General features: G+C 42.7%; 1 protein-coding gene across 1 annotated transcript; it reads right to left on the bottom strand.

Moving 5' to 3' along the window:
• Window positions 1-4,931: 4,931 nt before the first annotated feature.
• LOC147890227 (uncharacterized) lies at window positions 4,932-9,506 on the bottom strand. Its single transcript, XM_087390635.1, has 3 exons — window positions 8,554-9,506; window positions 8,323-8,387; window positions 4,932-5,334 (listed from the first exon to the last, which is right to left on the bottom strand). The coding sequence occupies exons 1-3, from the start codon at window positions 9,180-9,182 to the stop codon at window positions 5,228-5,230; spliced, it is 801 nt and encodes a 266-aa protein (XP_087246761.1). The 5' UTR covers window positions 9,183-9,506; the 3' UTR covers window positions 4,932-5,227.
• Window positions 9,507-19,064: the final 9,558 nt, after the last annotated feature.

Below are 19,064 nucleotides of genomic sequence, written 5' to 3'. Positions count from 1 at the left end.
TCCATCTTCTCATCTCCTTGGCACATGTCAACATCTTCTTAAATCCAATCCAATTTGTATCTTGAACATCGTGCTAGGGACCTCCATTTTTGGTCCAAAATATTTTGGGCCAGATTACCATTTTTTGGCCCAAAAATGGGGGTGGTGAACCCATCTACAACCTTTTTTTTTTGGCCCCAAAATGGTGGTAGAGGTCCCAAAATGGTTGTAGAAGGTCAAGGGTCTACGACCATTTTTAGGCCTAAACAAAGGGTTGTAGACCCCTAATGCGAACGTTGGGGCATCTACAACTGTTTGTTTTTTTGTTCAGATATGGTAGTGGAGGCCCCAAAATGGTTGTAGATCCCCCAACAACGGTGGTGGGGGTCTACAACGTTTTGGTCCCAAAAAAGACAATTGCATACCCTAGAAGGTCAAGGGTCTACAACCATTTTTAGGCCCAATCAAAGGGTTGTAGACCCCTAGTGCGAACATTGGGGCATCTACAACTGTTTGTTTTTTTGTTCAAATATGGTAGTGGAGGCCCCAAAATGGTTGTAGATCCCCCAACAACGATGGTGGGGGGTCTATAACATTTCAAAAAAGACAATTGTATACCCCCCAACGCCGACGGTGGGGGGGCTACAACCTTCTTTGGGCCCCCAAAAACGGTTGTCGACCCACCAATGCCGATGTTGGGGGGTATACAACTGTCTTTTGTGGGCCCAAAGTTGTTGTAGACCCCCCACCTCCGACGTTGGGGTGTACAACCATTTTGGGGTCTCCACCATCATTTTTGAGGTTGTAGACCCCCCAAAGCCGGCGTTGGGGGATCTATGACTATTTTTGTAAGGCTTGAAAATGGCAATGAAGGCCCCAAAATACATCGGGGGGTCTACAACCATTTTGGGACCTCCACTGCCATTTTGGGTCCAAAAATGTTTGGCCAAAATTGTTTTTAGGCCTCAAAATTGGCCCAACACCGATCTATGGCCGTTTTAAGTCCTCCTCTACCATTTTTATACCCCCCCAAAAAAGGCCCAAAATTTTCAAGGAAAAAATGGCAATGGAGGCTCCAATGATTTTGACCCTTCAACGCCAGGTTTGGTGGGCCTACAATCATTCTGGGGCCTCTACACTATTTTTGGGCCAAATCTTTTTTTTAATATTTTTTGGGGCACAAAAGCGATAGTGAGGATACCAACGTTGGGTGTTTGCAACTATTTTTGGGCACTAATTGGAACCATTTTTAGTTCCTAACATGGAGGGCTCAAAACAGTGGTCGGGTTCAAAAATGGTTACAAAGCCTCAACATGATACTATTAGCATTCAATTGCCAAACACAATTCTTACATTTGAATTAACCATTCTAGTATTCAAATGTCAGCATAACTATAAGCAATATATTGCCTACTACCATCAATAACAAATGGCTTGCATTCTCATGTAACAAGGCTATTCAATATAATTTCAATGATAGTTCTGGCATTTGGAGTATTCCATTTAGCGTTTTTCATTCAACCATAGAGCTCAATTTTAAGCAATGTGTTTACTACCATCCACAAAAATGGCCTTCATTGCTCGAGAAATGGACATTCTAGAAAAATGGGAACCTATTCAACACAAGTAAAAGGGAAACAAAACAGCCAAGCCACCTCCAAATGAGCACCCAAAAGGGGCAAATAAGAGCTCAACTTATCCTTCTGTAATCAAATGCTCATCTTTGTCAAAGGAAAGGTACACTTATGGGTTCATATCCTTTTGTAATCAAATGCTCAAGTACACTTATGCGTTTATTAATCCTTGAATTTATGGGTTCATATCCTTTTGTAATCAAATGCTCAAGTACACTTATGCGTTTATTAATCCTTGAATTTGTGTTCAATTGGACATTTCCCTTCCTCTCTTAAGACTTCTACCAATTCCTTAGCAAAAACGTTCTAGAGACGAATTTGTATTTCCTTATAGCTCCTTTAAGGACTAATGAAGAGTACAGCTACAATTTCAAGTCCTAAGAGGCCATATTCTACCCCAACTAACCCGCCTCCCATAAAGACATGGGTTTCAAAGTCTAATCATTCTAAAGAAGATGCCCTCACATGCATAAAACAAATATATCATGTGTGTGTGTGCATACGCATGCATGAGAGAGAGAGAGAGAGAGAGAGAGAGAGAGAGAGAGAGGCACATGCATGCCTATATGATTTCTCATAAACCATGTTAGAGCTGTTGGAAAGGTCACCTCCCCATCTGTAAGCCCCCAAATGAGGAGAGCGTGAGGGAGGGAGACCTAGGGCAAGATCTGCCCCAAAAGAAGAGAGGCGGGTACCTAACTGATTTGCAAGAGCATAAGGCGGAGCAGAGGACAGCAGTAGGGACCCAAGAGAAGAGACCACGAATGACATCAGCAACAGTACGAAATAGTACACAACTGAGGCGCACACATGGCAGATCGTGAGAACAGGGTAAACAAGTGCTGACATGGCAGGTCAAGAGCACAGGTGTACGGGGCTGCATGGGGCCTGGTAGAGCAACAAATGGGGCTGCCAGTGGGTAGTGGCATGCCTTATATAGGCTGGGCCCCTGCCTTGATTGGAGGGCCAAAAGCCCTAGAAGTGTGGGCCAAAGGGCCCTAGTTTTGTGAGCCCTTAAAGGGCTGGTTGGGCTGAGCCAGCCAGGTTGGTTGGGCCAGCCAACCTAGTCAATCCAGTCGACCCAAATTGGGACAGACTGGTCGGGTTTTTGACAAGCCCCTAGGCCTATAAAAGGAGGGGCTTCATGCATCATTATATATCCAACATCCAGCAATAAGTGGAGCAGACAGGAGCAGCCTGAAGGCATTCCCTTTGGCCTCATCTTGGAGGTAAAGGAGAGTTGGAGTGCTGCAGACTGAGTTCCCTAAGGGCTGGAACCTTGGCTGTCTTCTAGGACAGCAAGGTGTTGTGATCATCATACCTTAACCTTCTGGAGCATCCATTCACAAGCAGGTTGGAGCAGTGGAACAGGGACCTGTGTGCTACAGACAAAGCTTGGCAAGGCTGCCCACCTAGGCCGATTCACAGGCAGTAAGGTGGAGAAGATCACACTGGACGGAAAGTCTACAGACACTCGAGGTGGAGCACGCGGACTCGAGTCTAGAGATAGCCGACAGATAGGAGGAGGACCTTGTGGTTAGATCAGAGGACCACACCATTGGTGGGACTCTGGATCTATCTCTTTTGTATTGTGTCCATAGTTTTGGGCGGAAATATATAAGTTTTGGTGTCTTCTATATCTAGCTGGTTCATTGTCTATTGATGAGTCTGCACATCTATGTGATACACATTAAGTAAAGAAGTTTGTGATTCCACACCAGCTCCTGGGCATTACTATAAGTCTTCCGCTATGCGTACCCTCCCTTGTGTATTTTCTAACAAGAGCACAACCATAAACATGATAATTATTAATATCATCATTTCAATTACAATAAGAACACAATGCTCTATCCATTGTATAACCATTCAACCATAAACATGATAATTATTAATATCATCATTTCAATTACAATAAGAACACAATGCTCTATCCATTGTATAACCATTCAACCCATTATTTGATGAGATATCCTTACTTATACTATAGTCCTGTACTTTTGGGTTGCTATAGTCCTATACTTTTGGGTTTTGCTGCGTTACAAGACACATTTTGTGTCCCCTTCTAAAACCCGTCTTTGTTGCTAAACGCACCCAACTTCTTGCCTCTACCATTTCTATTCTTCTCTAGAATTCTACATTGGCCTAGCCAACTCCTTTTCAGTTTATTCTTCTTTTGGATCACTCACATAGATACCCTAGCTAAAATGATGAAGACCAAGAAGACATCCTACACCTATCCAATATAACTCTATTTTTTCCAAACGGTTCTACCAGTTCACCTACCATGGCCTTGTAATGTGATATTAGATGTGCAATGTGTCACCATTCACATGGCTACCAAGTCCCCTCTAGATCTCTTGCTCCTTTTGATGCTAAAATATTAAGATATATGCCTAAGTTGATTGGAGAGCCTTGGGAGAAAACGACCCATTTGTTGCTCCACACTGACATTACTCTCCTTCTCAAGCTCTACTGTAAATAACAGAACTCCACCCATCAACACTAAAACCCTTCCATGCCAATTATCTAAGGATAGTAGGGATATGAAAAGAATTGCAAGACAAATACTTGGCTAGCAGATCTACACTACATGATTAAGCCTCCTTAAAAATTTTAGGATCAAGGATCATGAAAAGGATAAAAAGGATGAATAGTAGGGGCATGAAAAGGAAGACAAATACTTGGCTTGCACTAAATCAGCAAGCCCCTTGCCTCGAATTAAAGAATATAGGTTACTCCATATGTATTGCAAGATCAACAAAAAGAGAGAATGAAAGACTAAATAATTTGGAATGTATCGCATGTAAATGTAAAAAATGTAGGCACAGCTTTCTCCTCTATATTGAAGGTGTATTCAACTTCAAAGTACTGCTGCTCAAAGTCAGCTGTTGGACCCTATGCTAGCAAAGAGGTGCAAAACAAGAGTTAAGTGATTCCAATGACTCCGTAACTTCAGAGGCACTCCCAAACACTGACTACCATGCCACAGCTTCCCATGTCCAGTTGACCAAGCAAGGGAGGACCAGCACATATAATTGGCCACCACTATGACCCCTGGGCAACTTTCACAGTAAATACTTGTTTAGGTGAACACATTTTACAAACATGAATTAATTTTTAAACCCTTGCTCATTAACAACCAAAGCAAATCACACTTATTAATTTCAAGCATTTGCATCTGAACTGTAAGGCCTTGTTCAATATTTCCACCTGCAGTGTCACCTACCTCAGAATCCCAGAGGTGAAGGCAATTCAAGCAGAAAAGAGTACCTTGGAGCTTAGGATAGAGAACCACAAATACGAAATGTGTCCCATCAATTTACACTAAAAGTTGGTACATACAGATATGATTCGCAAATCTACACAATCAGCAACCATATACTGGGCCAGATGCAATCATGACTCTGCTGACTGCAAGAAAAGTGGTTACTATGTACAAGTAAAATTCCCTCACCTCTACATCGTTCTTGTTTACCTCAAATGCTCTGTACAATTATAATGCTCCAAATAAAAGAAGATGTGTGCATCAGCATTCAATCCACACTTAGTTTGTGGCAACAAAAGCAGCAGGCATCATTCTGATTGACCATTGGCCACAGTGTGCATGTGTTCTATTACATGCTATCATATAGTGCTGCTGTGAACATGACTGCCATAGCTGCTGCAAGAAGTGTGACAATACCAGCTGGGCTACCTTCCTTTTTTACCAGACAACGTTCACCTGAAATACTCAGTGATTGATTATCAGAAACAATAAATCACCAAATTTTAAAAGTTAGCCAATCAATCTGTGAATACAGACAACTCGAAAGTACAGAAAGCCCATCTACAAAGCATGTGGAAAGGTGTTGCCCAACATTGGTATTATGGATTGAAATTCTAAAAGAAAACGCAATGCACATAAATTTTAATCCAGAAGTTCAAGGAGCCGAGTTTAAATAGTACCAACAAGCCCATGAATCAGGTAGGAACCCTTTATCAGACCCTCTAGGAGCAACTGTAAGCAATGTATGGACAGTCGGTCCAAAGAATTCTGGTGGGAGAGCAAATGTGCAAAGCAGGGCCCAAAGCCCAGAGGGCCATCCAGAGTTGGTAGGCACAGCTCTTATTAGGGCATATTCATGGCCAGTCAGCCCACTTTCCACTCAGCCCAATCTAGAGGAGAGTCAGCCCGCAGCACCCAGAAGCATTTACAGCCCCCCCCTGTGGAAGCGCCGCAACTTGCAGCCCAGCACTCCTGCAACACACCAGTGGCAGCTCGTGGAAGCTCTAAAGCCTGCCGCGACCAGCGTCAGGTGACTCAAAATCAGCTTTGAGACAGTCACGCTATCTCAGTGAATCGCTCTATACACATTTTGCCTCTGTCCGTACAGCTGCACAGACATCCATACAGTCCATACGACTGTATGGACCTGCATTTTCTGTACTCCTTGCTGCTGTCCGTATACTTTCAGACAGGTGTCAGTCCCATTTCCAGCTCCATTTTGCTGTTTGGAGCTTGCATTTGTCAATTACTCGACAATGTTGACTTTGGGATTGCCCAAACTGTCGGGAATCAGGGCTTCTGAGTACTTGACAGCACATTGCAGTCAGAATTGGAGAATTGCAGTGACATTTGGGGTTTTCTTGGATTTGCCCTCTTTTTGGCTCAGTTGCCCTCCACAAATTTGCATTCAGAATTGCAGTAAGTGCTTGGTAAGGCCTTGTACTCCCCTTTTTCTTACATTGGACTGTCAAAACTTTGGGTCAGCATCTGTACGGAAGGCCACGTCAGCATGTACAGACTGTTCTGGAGCAGTTCCGTAGGTTGGAGGGGACCTGAACAGATGTGGATCTGTAGCAGCAGGGAAGAGAAAGAACCGTGTTTGTTTTGAGGGCCAGAAGAGGCCTAGACCTAGTCAGGTTTGTGCAGGCCTGCCTAGGGCCAGTGGCAGCCTGCCACGTGGCCAGTCAGGGCAGCCAAACCTCTAGGCATGTGCCCCACTAGGGGTTTTTATAGTGGAGTGGGGGAGCTGATTGGGTTGGCCCCAATCCCCTTACCTAGTCGGCTGATTTTTAGGAGGGCTTGGCCCCTACAAAAGGGGGCCTTTGGGTCCGAAACCTGCAAATTCAAACCAGCACTTGCAAGGTTCATCATCCAAAAGAATGGAATGAAAAGACAGCTTACTTCAGCCTGCACATCCCAACACAACAGGCATCCCAACAAAGCGGGGTTGTGGACATAAAGACTCATGTAATTGTGGAAATGGGGTTGACAAAACAATGAGGTGGGAGAAGCTTCCCAAGGCTTACTAGAGTGAGGCGGTTCATGCAGCCTTAGATGTCCTACACAGGACAAAGACGAAGGCAGTTGCAGATAAGACACCTCATGAAGCCTACTATGGTAAGAGACATGTCATTTCACACTTGAAGGTTTTTGGTTCTACTGCATTTGTTCACGCCTATAAGGATGAAAGAAAGAAGCTCGATTCCAAGAGGGTATAGCGAGGAGTCGAAAGCCTATCATCTCCTCGATCCAGACAGAAAGTAGATCCTTAAGCCGGGATGTTATCTTTGAGGAGATGGCGCGTCAGCCAGGGGTTACCTAGCACATGAAGCTCCAGAAGAAACCCCCACTACACCCAAATTGGGCATTGAGCAGAAGGAAAGAAGGCCAAGTCAGAGGAGTCACAATCTGAGCAAGAAGCACTCACACCACCAAAGAAGACTCCAGCAAAGGAGCAGTAGCTTCCACGGTCACTTCTCGAGTGACACACATTCCGGAGTCAAGTTTGGAGGTGAGAAGATCCCGATGAATCTTGAGGGATCCCACCTTGGACTTGCATTAGTGGCTCAAATTGTAGCGCCAAGCTCTTTTGAGGAAGCAAAAGAGTACCATGAGGGCTGAAATGGATGCCATTTTGGGACACTTGGACTTGGTGGACATACCTCTAAAGAGGAAGGTGATCGGCACCAAATGGGTGTACAAGGCAAAATTCAAATCTGATGGGAGTTTGGACAAGTACAAAGCCACGCTTTGGTCAAAGGGTATGCTCAGGCAGAGGGTCTCAACTTTGATGAGACCTTTGCTGTGACCAAACGAACAGTCAATAGCCTTGGCTGCCCATCATGGGTGGTCCATTTTGCAGATGGACGTCAAATCTACGTTCTTAACATCTTCAGACGAAGCATTCCACAGAGACGCAAAGTTACTATACGAGAAGTAGCACAGGCTAGACCGCTGACTTCACATATTTCCGGAAGAAGGCGAATAGTGAAGAGCCCTTGAAGAGTTCAGAGCTAGAGGGACAGGCTAAGGATAAGCAGCAGCATAAGGATGTTTTATGTTCTTCTCATCATTTTATGTTCTTCTCATCAATTGTTTTTTACCCATTCATAGACGCCCTAGGTGAAGTCCAAGTTGCAGATTACGCCCTTATCTTCTATACCACGTGGTCCTCCAGAAAAATGAAGGCTAGCTTCAGTCAACGCAATTACAACCTTTGAGAGATAAAAGTTGGAAGTACAAATACGTAGGACAACTACAAATGAAATCCATAGTTTAACATTCGCATCTTCCATGCTTTTCCAGAATATGCTATTGTGAAAACCATTCTGTAAAGCATAGTATTCCCTGTATCTGTACAAGGCCAATTCTGTACACTAGAGACGGCACACTTGCAACGTCGAAACAATCGAAATTACCCAATTGACTGAGCAAAGATTATACCTGTCCACAGCATGACTCCGATAGAAGCTCCCAATCCTAATACGTAGGCATCCAGTCCTGTTTGACTGAAATAAGGGAAAAACTATCAGACACCAATGCCGCACATATGTTTCAAGTGCAACAGACTAGAATATAGAAATCTGCACGCCCTAGACGAATGTGAGAATTCTAGCAAGGGAGATCGATTTTGACTCAACAGCATAAGCAGCGAGACAGAAGCTATAGACTCACTTATTTAATCTGATAGCTGCCACAGCCAATAGGCAAAAAAGACCGACGCCTGTCCGGAAAAACTCAAAATCAAGCGTCTCATCTTTCATCCAGACGGCGATGCAGTAGCCCAAGTGGAAGGCAGCAAATGCAATCGTCAGCAACGGAAGAAAATCGAGTTGTTCGTCGCCTCCCTCATCCCCACCTCCGCCTCCTCCATCCCCGCCCCCATCGTCATCCCCTCCCCTGCCTCCACCAGTTGGGCCGCCAGTGAACTCCTTCGCCATCCCTCTGTCGATTTTCCCAAATCCGTTCATCATGCTCATCGCCCAGGGGCTGTACCTAATCTCCAACTTCGTCCTCATATTAAAAGTGCTCGCATCTTTGTCAAAGGGATGCTCCGGAAGCGGTGGGTCGTCGTCGCAGAAGCAATTGATGGACGGGCAGGTTGCACAGGGGGGCAGCGATTTGTCAGGAATGGAAGTCTCAGGGGTGATCCTGGGAAGGACGAGATCCTCCCAAGGTGTGGGAGAAACAAAAGATCGAGCAGCAATGCTAGACCAGGTATGCATTGTATGCAAGGCATTGAAAGCGCCAAATTGTTGATACATGAAGTGCTGATACGAACCAGTGTGCCACCACTGAGCCATGGCAGGAGAAGAACCGATGCGTCGTGGTCACAGAGCGATCATACTATTCTGGCGCAGGTCGATGGTTCCGTTGCTTGACGATCTAGAATCACAATCGCATCACAAATCGGGAGCACATGATCCGGCGAAGACGAATGTATCGATCATCGGATTGCTTGCAGCGATCAAAAGGTGATGAAGAGGACGAAACTTTTGCGTGCAACCGATCGAAAGGAGGACAAAAAGAGTGATGGAAAACTGGCTATGGCGAAAACCCTAATCCGTACATCGCAGTCCGCCTCTGTTTGCCTAAAATTGGAGGGGATGACATCCCGCCGGTTCATGTCCCCCCCTACCTACCTACCTTTTTGGCCTCCTCCCCTTTTAAAATGGTAGGTCATAGTATTGTCTTTTGGACTTAGCGTGTTTACAGACTTAGCGCACCAGGTAAGATTGTATGCCAATGAAGAACTTAGTGACTATGGTGATAGAGCACGTCCACCCCACGGCCCCAGATGCATTCAATGCACAATGGGCGGGCATGGGGGCACCTCTAATCTGTAAGCACCCTTAATAGCAGCCTTAGCACTCGCTCTCCTAGAATCCAGTTGTTAGCATTGGCTCTCCTAGAGACATTGCTTAAGGATCCAATTGGGGCTAAGTTTTGTGATTACTCGTAGTTTTTCCAGAATTTTTTTAATTCACAAGTTCTATTTTTGGGTGAGTGAACTCCCCTTTTTACGGCAGGTAGCCTGGAGGGAAGTTTTGATCCTTTGAGACCTCATGAAACCACGTGTCATAATTGTAGATGTTGATTTGAAAAACTATGGTCAAGATCAACGATTCTCCATCTACTCCAAATTTGCCTTTGCATACGCTTTTTGATTTCCCTAGAAAACTTGTTACTGATGGACTAACGAGCATGGTCTTCTTCACTGTGGCATGCGATCTCTCGAAACCTTTGATTCAATTTCCACTTCTTCCTGTCTATGGCCTCACTCTCTTCCTCATGGTCGATAGCTCCACACGATGACATTCGAGACCTCCAGGCTTCAGCCATCAACTTCATCATTCAAGGCTCCCTTTGAATGAAATAGAAGCAGAGCAGCGAGATGTGTCCTTGGCCACTGCCTACTGCATAACAGTTCCTACGATGGATTCAGCGTTAGGACAGAAGAGCTTGTGAAAATCCGGATGCGTTCCTTAGAATATGGTTCCTTAGATTCCATAAGGATGCACCTTATCACTCAGAATTTCCCTGTGAATGCCAAAGGTACTATAAGAACCAAAGTAACTCTGATTAATTGCTAAAACTTTCTTTCTTGGCCACCTCTACAAAAGAGACTTTCATCTTGTTCTTTTTCTTCTTCTTTGCCAAAAGGTGCAAACTCACCTGTAGTGTTATGCACGTGATGACTATGGATCTAAACGTTTTGTAATATCCACTACTTACGAGTGTGCGGCCGATTGAACAATGTGCAAGTGAGTGAGCACACGAGATGAGATAAAACAGTTTTGCTTCATGGGATCAGGATGCATGAACAAGGGTCTCTACCATGGCTTGGAAGCAAAAGGGAGCTTGGACGTCATGGGGAGCTACACGATCCACCAGATTGTTGACAAATTTGTCCTTGTAATTGTGTTTGTTGAAGTAGGCAATGTAAAGAGATCATATACAATCGTTCTTGTTTAAGTATAGATGCGGGTGTCAATCCTTCGGGGATAGAAAGGCCTCTCGCACCTTCTGTGATATTTGTTTCTTATCTAGCATGGCAGCGAAGCCTGCGACTAAGGCCCTTTCTACAACATTGAGGAGGTAGTTGTTCAAAGGTGAAAGAGGGCCCTCTGATGCAGACTTTGGTTACTCTGTGCTTTTCTATCACCCACTTGATTTCATTAAGAGCAATAGAATACTTGAGTGTGGTGGAAGGGCAGATTGAAGATGTAAGCATGGATGAAGTCACCCTACTGCATCCTGCGAGCAAATACAAGGAGTACCACTTCCGGCACAACTGCTCCACACAACTCTTTGCACCATTCGAAGGCTGCTCCCACCACATGGTATCCATCCACTAAGTTGGCTTACTACCAATGCTTTGAACAAACCAGAGCATGCGCATTCGCGCAATGACGTGCAATTCTAAGATTTTGAGCTTCAACTAGACATGCATGGAATGTGATTTGTGAAGCCACAAAATTTGCATCCTTGCACTTAGGCTCTTGAAGCAACTTCGATCCCCAAAACATGTGGTGATGCAATTAGCTATGAGGAGTTGATCTTGTACTGATTTTGACAAAATCAAAGTGTTTCAGGGGAAGAAGATGAAGGCGGATGGATGGCGAATTTGGTGAACTATGCTTCATGAGATTCTTTAGTTTCTTAGCCCAACGCTAAGTTTTTCTCTGACACACCTTTAGTTTGTGTGGAGTGATGTCAATACTTTTCTTCTATCTAAAGCTTTGCCGTGAGACAACACACAACATATTAGATGAACTTAACAAATACAAAACACGAAACACACAACACACCCACACATTGCCCCAAAGCCAATGGCCAGAGAAGGTGGATCGTTGCCTAGAGCTCCATCGCTACTTCAATTTCGGCACAGCTGAATATCATGAAAGGAGTCATGGAATCCTTTGACTACCCTTGTATCATCAACTCGCGGCTATGAGCTTCAAAATTAAGCATGAGGGGTCGATTGCCGTGGTTATAGCTACCCATAATCCTCTTGAGGTGTCTCTTTTGTAGAAGTACCTGTTTCTATCCGTGGACATTACTCTCAAGTAGTTCAGCTCCACACCTCTTTCACTTTCCTCTCCGCTTGTAGCCGTGTCTCTGAGCTTTTGCTCCATTGAGTGCAGTCGAGAGTAGAGAATCTCTTGCACCCTCCTGCATTCGGCAACGTGGGCTTGCAATTGTGTGATTCATGACAATTCAGAAATTTTGAAGGATGACACCCTTAAAGAGTCGTGTACGTTGAGCGTAGTAGTGTCTCCCCCTCCGAGCTCAAAGCTGCTCCTTATCGATGTGCCAGAGTCTATTATAATGCTTGATTTTGGGAAACTCTTTGACTCTGGCGTAATCATGATATCGAATTCAATGTTGATGGTGAAGTAATCCATGCACACAAGCTGATCCTAGCTGCACGTTCTCCTATTTTCAAAGCATAGTCCTTTGATGTCTGCCGCCAACTCCAACCTCTCACATCAACCACCCTCGGGCCTTCATTTCTCTCATGACGTAATTGCATAACATTGCATCCTCCATCCCACCACTCTTCATTAACGATTCAAAAGACGGAGAGCCTCGCATCATCTTCACCTAGAAGGCACCCCATTCAATAGAGCTTTTAGAATTGGGGAGAAGCCTGTTACATAGAACCAACAAACCTTTATGCTCAACCCTTGCAATCGTGATGGCAATGGCATTGGCAGCAGGGCGATAAAACCCTAAGCTATGGCATTGGCAGCAAGGCGAATAGACCGGGCGACAGCTGAACTTGAATGAACCATCGATTGGCAATGATGTGCGGGATGCGATCCATATTGAGTCTGATATTTCTAAATCACCTAGTTCTCCTACGCATTGCTGAGGTGGTTGTTTAAGAAATGTACCTTTAAATTTTGAACTTGGGCCTGGTGTGGATGTCAAATTCCACCAACAATATGATCTCATTGTCTTTGCATTGTTTAGCCTGTTCTTGACAATATTTAATTTCAAGTCAGGTGACAATAGGAAAGCTATGTAGATTCAAACAACGATATATCAAATGGCAATCACAAGAAATCCCCTACTGTTGAAAGGTGCTTTTATGATGGACTTAGGATGTGGAACATGCATATTAAGGTGTGAAATGTTTGGCCCTATTTCTTTGGTACTTTGGACAGGTAAAGATTGGGAGCTCTGGCCCCAAGTTACTTTCTCACCTTGATGGTTCCAGTTTGTTTGTAGCAAAAGCTGGAGAAAAGAAAATATTAACAATCACCCTTGGTGATTTTAATGGTGTTGGACTATGATTATGACTATTGGCATCCATGCAATATGCCAATATCCTATCCATTTTGTGAGAATTATTCTCAGCGCTTATATTCTCGGCGAGGATTAAATCCTCAGTGCTTATATTCTTGGTGCCCAAGGAAGGGCCCATTCCCTCTTATTATAACTCTTTGGGGAAGGAAGCACGCCGCCTCCCTGTCCACACTAAGTGTAGTTATAATAATTATATATAATGTGTTATCATACAAATATTTTCAATTGCTTGTCCTTTCAAAATCGCTTGTTTTCAATCTGAATTCTTACAACGTTCGTCTCTTTTGATGCATGTTCTAGATGGGAGGGAGCAAGGAAAGCCAAGCTAGATGCAAGATCAAAAGATATCGACATCTTTATTAATATGATTCTAGTGCATGTAACAATATTGTATAGACTGCAATGAGGATCAATTATGAGCTCTTGTGAGCATCGCCTTATTCAAGTATTTGTTGGGCTTCAACTCCCAAAACACACAAACAATATGAACATCACCAAGTCAATAATAAATCACCACCCCTGACATTTGCAGGGAGGATTGGGTCCTAACAAACCCTGTGTTGTGTCTCATGTCCAAATTACGATGGAAAGTCTGCCTGTCGTAATTCTAGTTTTGGTTGTTCTAAATTACAAAGGCGTACTCTAATTTGTGCAAAACAGGACACCAACCAACACCACTTTGCCTCAAATTTGCGCAAAATGGGACACCAGCACTAGCATTGATCCTTTCTTTCTTTTTTTTGGGCAAAAAAAAGTAGTTGTTTTTTATATTATGTTTCAAGAGATTGATAATCATATAAGGTTCCAATTACAACTGGTTTCACCAGCACATCTGATAAACCAAAATAGAAAAAGGGAGAGCAAATGAAGATCATACATCATTTATAGACTGAGTGTCTATTGGTTTTGCTTTGAAGTCTTTGATCAGTGCCTTGCCATCTCAGTAGACAGCAAAACTTTGAGGTGGAGCATGAAGGGAGAAAGGATCAATGCCTCAAAGGGAGAAAGGATCAATGCCTTCTGAGGCATTGATCCTTTCTCCCTTCATGCTTCGCCTCAAAGTTTTGCTTTGCCTTCAAAGGTTCTAGTGACTCTAGCTCAACTCCTCTCCTTCAATCGCCCAGCTCCCTATCAAATGCTTCTCTTCCTCCTCCTCCAACTTCATTTGATTGGATTATGTCAATCTCTACCTTCCTCATAGTTAAACCATGCTTGAATTGCCTTCCAACTCTACAATTTGGGGCTCTCGTGCTTAGCTTTCCATTTCTTTTCCTCTGGGTTCGTTTATTCGATGCTCGAATGGGAGTCATATTACCTCCCCTCTATGATTTGGGGCTTGTGGTGTTTAGCCGTCCATTGTTTTTCCCCTGGGTTTGGTTATCCAAAGTTATTTGCACTTTCTGAGCCGAACATTTCTCAGTGCATGGGCGATCTCCAGAGAATTGAGCTCATCGGTTTTGTGATAAGGCGTCATCAAAAGAGCGGAACGTAGAATAGGATCTGGCAAGAACCTTTGAGCTTTCGGGTTCTTAGATTTAGGAGACAAAATATATACGAACTTTTGTGGAGAGCTACAAGCATGAGGAGTGCAAGAGCTATGGCTACGGTAGCAACAGTTGGCAATATGCTCAATGATTAGGACAGTGCAACCCTTGCTAGCAAGATCTCTGAAACCTTATGCTATTTCATCATGTAATGAAGTTTGAACAACACTGTGGTCCCTAGTGGCATGAAAATGAATGCATTTCAGTCGTATAAGCAAACTTAGGATCAAGAAATTATTCCTATATACCTTTCATGGATAATATAGCACACAATCATAAGGCTGGTGTTTAAGTGAAGAGGGCCAGATAAATGATGCATTGCAACTCCATATAAACCTTTGTTTATATCTTTCAGTTTTGGGTTTGTGATTTAGTCCAACATTTATTTTTCCATATTTCCCATCTCTACTCTTGTGATATCCCTTGCTACTGGTCAAAGGGCATAGGCACATAGCATGCCCATAGAGAAAAGGCCCACAACTGTAGTCGTATTCGCAAGTGTACTAGTAGCATTTTTCGCTTTAATCATGTGAATAATGTATGCATTTATTTCTCACTACTACTTCTATAATAGAGGCCAGTCCCACTTTTGTTTGCAGTCATTTTAGCTCAATCTCTCTGGAATTTGCTCCTCTTAAAATAGAAAAAATCTTCATTTCAATGTTCCCTTCATTGCGAAGATTGGAAGACCCTTTTTTTCCAGCACCATATTGGTTCCTCTTTATATTTACAAAAGGCTTGGTTGTGCTCTCCGGTAACTTTGACCATTGGTTTCTGCAACTAGAGCTGGTAGACAGCATGGCAATAAGTTTACTCCCAGGTATGTGACTATGCAAGCCTTTCTTCAGGAGAAAGCATGTAAGCCATGATGTCCTGATCTAGAAAATTGTGGGAGGGAACAGTTATCCACATAACCGTCATGTACATGGGTCAAGTTGGTATCCCTTTTTATTAGTGTTGATTTGGGAGATATACCACCTTGCTAGAGCTTCATCATGAAACCCCATGTATGCAAAGCTTGATATATGAAAGCTTTCCTAGTTCAACTTGTATCATGTCTAGGAATGAACATGTTTATAGGGAACAACCTATGGTGTATAAAATCCTATACAACTCATGCTATCTTTATGAGTGACATGGACATATTGTTAAGCACTACCTTGGTAAAAATTCTAATCCAAAAGTAGTCTCTCAAAATGTGAGGTAAACAATTTAACAAAAGAATCTAAAGACAAAAAGGTTCCTCCCAGAGGAGTGATGAGAAGGTAATGGTCATCCTTAACTGAGAGAGAAAGAGAGAGAGAGAGAGAGAGAGAGAAAGAATACAATACTATATAATATATAGAATATATATTGTAACATATTATATTATATAATAAATTCTATTCTAAAATATTTCATTTATTTATTTATTTATCATTTATATATCTGTGTGTGTAAGTGTAATGCCTTTCACACACCAAAAGTGCGTGTGTGTAATTCTAACACGTGGCAAAAGAGAGAGAGAGAGAGAGAGAGAGAGAGAGAGAGAGAGAGAGAGATAATACAATACAATATAATATATATAATATATATTGTAACATATTATATTATATTATATTATATATTCTAAAATATTTTATTTATTATTTGTATATCTGTGTGTGTAAGTGTAATGCCTTTCACACACCAAAAGTGTGTGTGTGTAATGCTAACACGTTGAGAGAGAGAGAGAGAGTATTTAAATATAGATTTTTTATATGAATTTATAAATAACTTCTAAAATAATAAACCATATATGTATACATAATTTATATATAATATATAAAACATATATATATAGATATATATATATAGAGAGAGAGAGAGAGAGAGAGAGAGATGCATACATATGTGTGTGTGTGTGTGTGTGAAGGAAGAGTTACCACATGGCACTCATAGAGAAATTCAAGCTATAGGCAAAAGATGGCTCCATGTGTTGCTGGTAGGAGTGGAGAGATGCCACACACACACACACACGGCAACAGGCTAATCTTGGGAGTTGCCACACTCGGAGACCTATGTAGCGAATTGACGGTGGAAGAGAAACACCCAGGCTTCAGCACATGGCCAAATGTGCAGAGTCACAGATTGAAGGCATGGGATTTGGGAAGGTCACAAAAGTAATAAGCAGGTTGTAGTAGCCATGAGTCCTAGAGTCCAAAGAATAGTCTCAAAAAATGATGTGGTAGTGCAGGTGAGAAGAAGTGGTGGAGATTTCGGTGGCACCACAAAGAGGATGGATTTGAAAGTAATGTAGGGGGATCTCGATGGCACCACGCAAAGGGTGAATATTGCTCTGCCCGCACCACTGCCTATTGCTATTGTCACATAGCTTGCATTGCCTACAAAGGCAATCAATGGGCCCAACATTCTTGCATCCTACCCGTATCTTATGTATGCGCACGCATGTGTGTGTGTGTGGGGGGGTGTGTGTGTGTGTGTAAACACATACATATATATCTATAAATATATGTGTAGATGTGTTAATCTGTAAGTGTAAACTTTTAGAAAGAGAAATAAGTGTTTATGCACTTGTTCAATAATCATTGTTGCCTAAGGACATTACTCGAAATTCCCTCGAGCACCTCAATAATACGAGCCTTGGTCATGTAGTGTTTGATATTACAAAAGACTTCTAAGGGGATGTGTATTGAAGAGAATGGGCCTCCCCTAACGACTTCAAACAACTATATTCAGAGATTGCTAGAGAGGTTATGGTTAGCTTTTAGAAAGTGGTTGAAATCCCTTGCAAGTCTTGGAAGTTGTCACACTCGGAGACCTGTGCAACGAATCGATGGTGGCAGAGAAACACCCAAGCTGCAACACATAGGCAAATATGCTGAGTCACAGATTGAAAGCACGGGATTCGAGAATGTCGTAGAAGTAATAAGCAAGCTACAGTAGCCATGAGTTCCAGAGTCCAAAGAATAGTCTCCAAAAATGATGTGGCAATGCGGGAATGCAGAAGTGGTGGGGACTTCGGTGGCACCACACAGAAGGTGGATTTAGAATTAAGGTAGGGGGATCTTGATGGCACCACACAGAGGGAGAATATTGCCCTGCCCATACCATTGCCCATTGCTGCGGTTGCATTGCCTGCACAGGCGACCAATGGGCCCCATTCTTGCATCCTTCCTACATCTGACTTTTTCCTTCCATCTTGTGTGTGTGTGTGTGTAACACATACATATATATTTATAAATATATGTGTAGATGTGTTAGTCTCTAAGTGTAAACTTTTAGAAAGAGAAATAAATGTTTATCCACTTCTTCAATAATCATTGTTGCCTAAGGACATTACTCCAAAGTCCCTAGAGCACCTCAATAAGGATAGTTTTTTTCATCATGTGACTATGAGCCTTGATTACAAAAGGCTTCCAAGGGATGTGTATTGAAGAGAATGGGCCTTCCCTAAAGACTTCAAACAACTATAATCTGAGATTGCTAGAGTTAGGTTATGATCAACTTTTAGAAAGTGGTTGAAATCCCTTGCAAATCTTTATCCCCTTCTAAAACTTCTTTCCCAACTGAAAGCAATGACAAGGCTTAAAATAGATCTACCTGCTGCAAAGTTACTAAGAAGCATTAAGATATTGAGATTTAAAGAACATTTACAATGGGTAAGGCCTGAGAATTGAGACCCCACACTTTTTGCCACAGCTAGCTACATAGATAAGAGAGCAATGAATAATCGTAGTGGGCACATCCATCATTTCTTCTTCCAAGCATGGGTCTCAAAAATTGAGAGACATTCCCAAAGTTCTATGTGGCTAGTTGAAAACCTGAATCTCTCAAATCTTTAAAAACCTGAATCTCTCAAATCTTTATTCCAATAGTCTCTCTACTATTCGCTTCTCCTACCTAAAATCTATTAATTAATTAGTTGGGATATGCCTAATTATTTCTAATTGCAAATTAACCTAAGCTACTAAATAATTAGCCTATCCAATCTTTTCGCAATTAACCCATCTAATCGTCCCTATCCTATTTTAATAGTTGCTCCCATCCCCGCTCCAATTCGCCTTCACAGATTAATCATGCCAGAGCTTATGTTAATCGCCCCCCCTCCCTGCGATCATCAACTAAATAATTAACAGGGCCCCAAATCCAATTTGGGGGTCCCTAATCGACGTGGTTTAGAAGTTCGTTTATGAACTCTGAAGTTGTGTGGCAGCATGAAGTTTTAAATATAATTCGAGAGAAAGATATACATGATAATATTCTTACCGTGCAGGGAAGAACAAATATGATAGAACTAATCATAGATGACTGCATCCACAGATCCTTCTAGATCCAAGCAAGAGT

This window comes from Dipteris shenzhenensis, chromosome 19 (genome assembly GCF_047967505.1).
Source record: "Dipteris shenzhenensis isolate YYH24624 ecotype China chromosome 19, Dip_SZ_1.0, whole genome shotgun sequence".
Taxonomy (NCBI): Eukaryota; Viridiplantae; Streptophyta; class Polypodiopsida; order Gleicheniales; family Dipteridaceae; genus Dipteris; species Dipteris shenzhenensis.
This window is presented reverse-complemented; position numbering and strand designations above follow the sequence as displayed.

Excerpts from the sequence above, each read along its gene's own strand:
- LOC147890227 (XM_087390635.1), bottom strand. The coding sequence starts at position 9,182 with ATGGCTCAGTGGTGGCACACTGGTTCGTATCAGCACTTCATGTATCAA. Across the intron at positions 8,388-8,553 it reads GCAGCTATCAGATTAAATAA|TCAAACAGGACTGGATGCCT; the intron begins GTGAGTCTATAG and ends CCCTTATTTCAG. Across the intron at positions 5,335-8,322 it reads CGGAGTCATGCTGTGGACAG|GTGAACGTTGTCTGGTAAAA; the intron begins GTATAATCTTTG and ends TGAGTATTTCAG.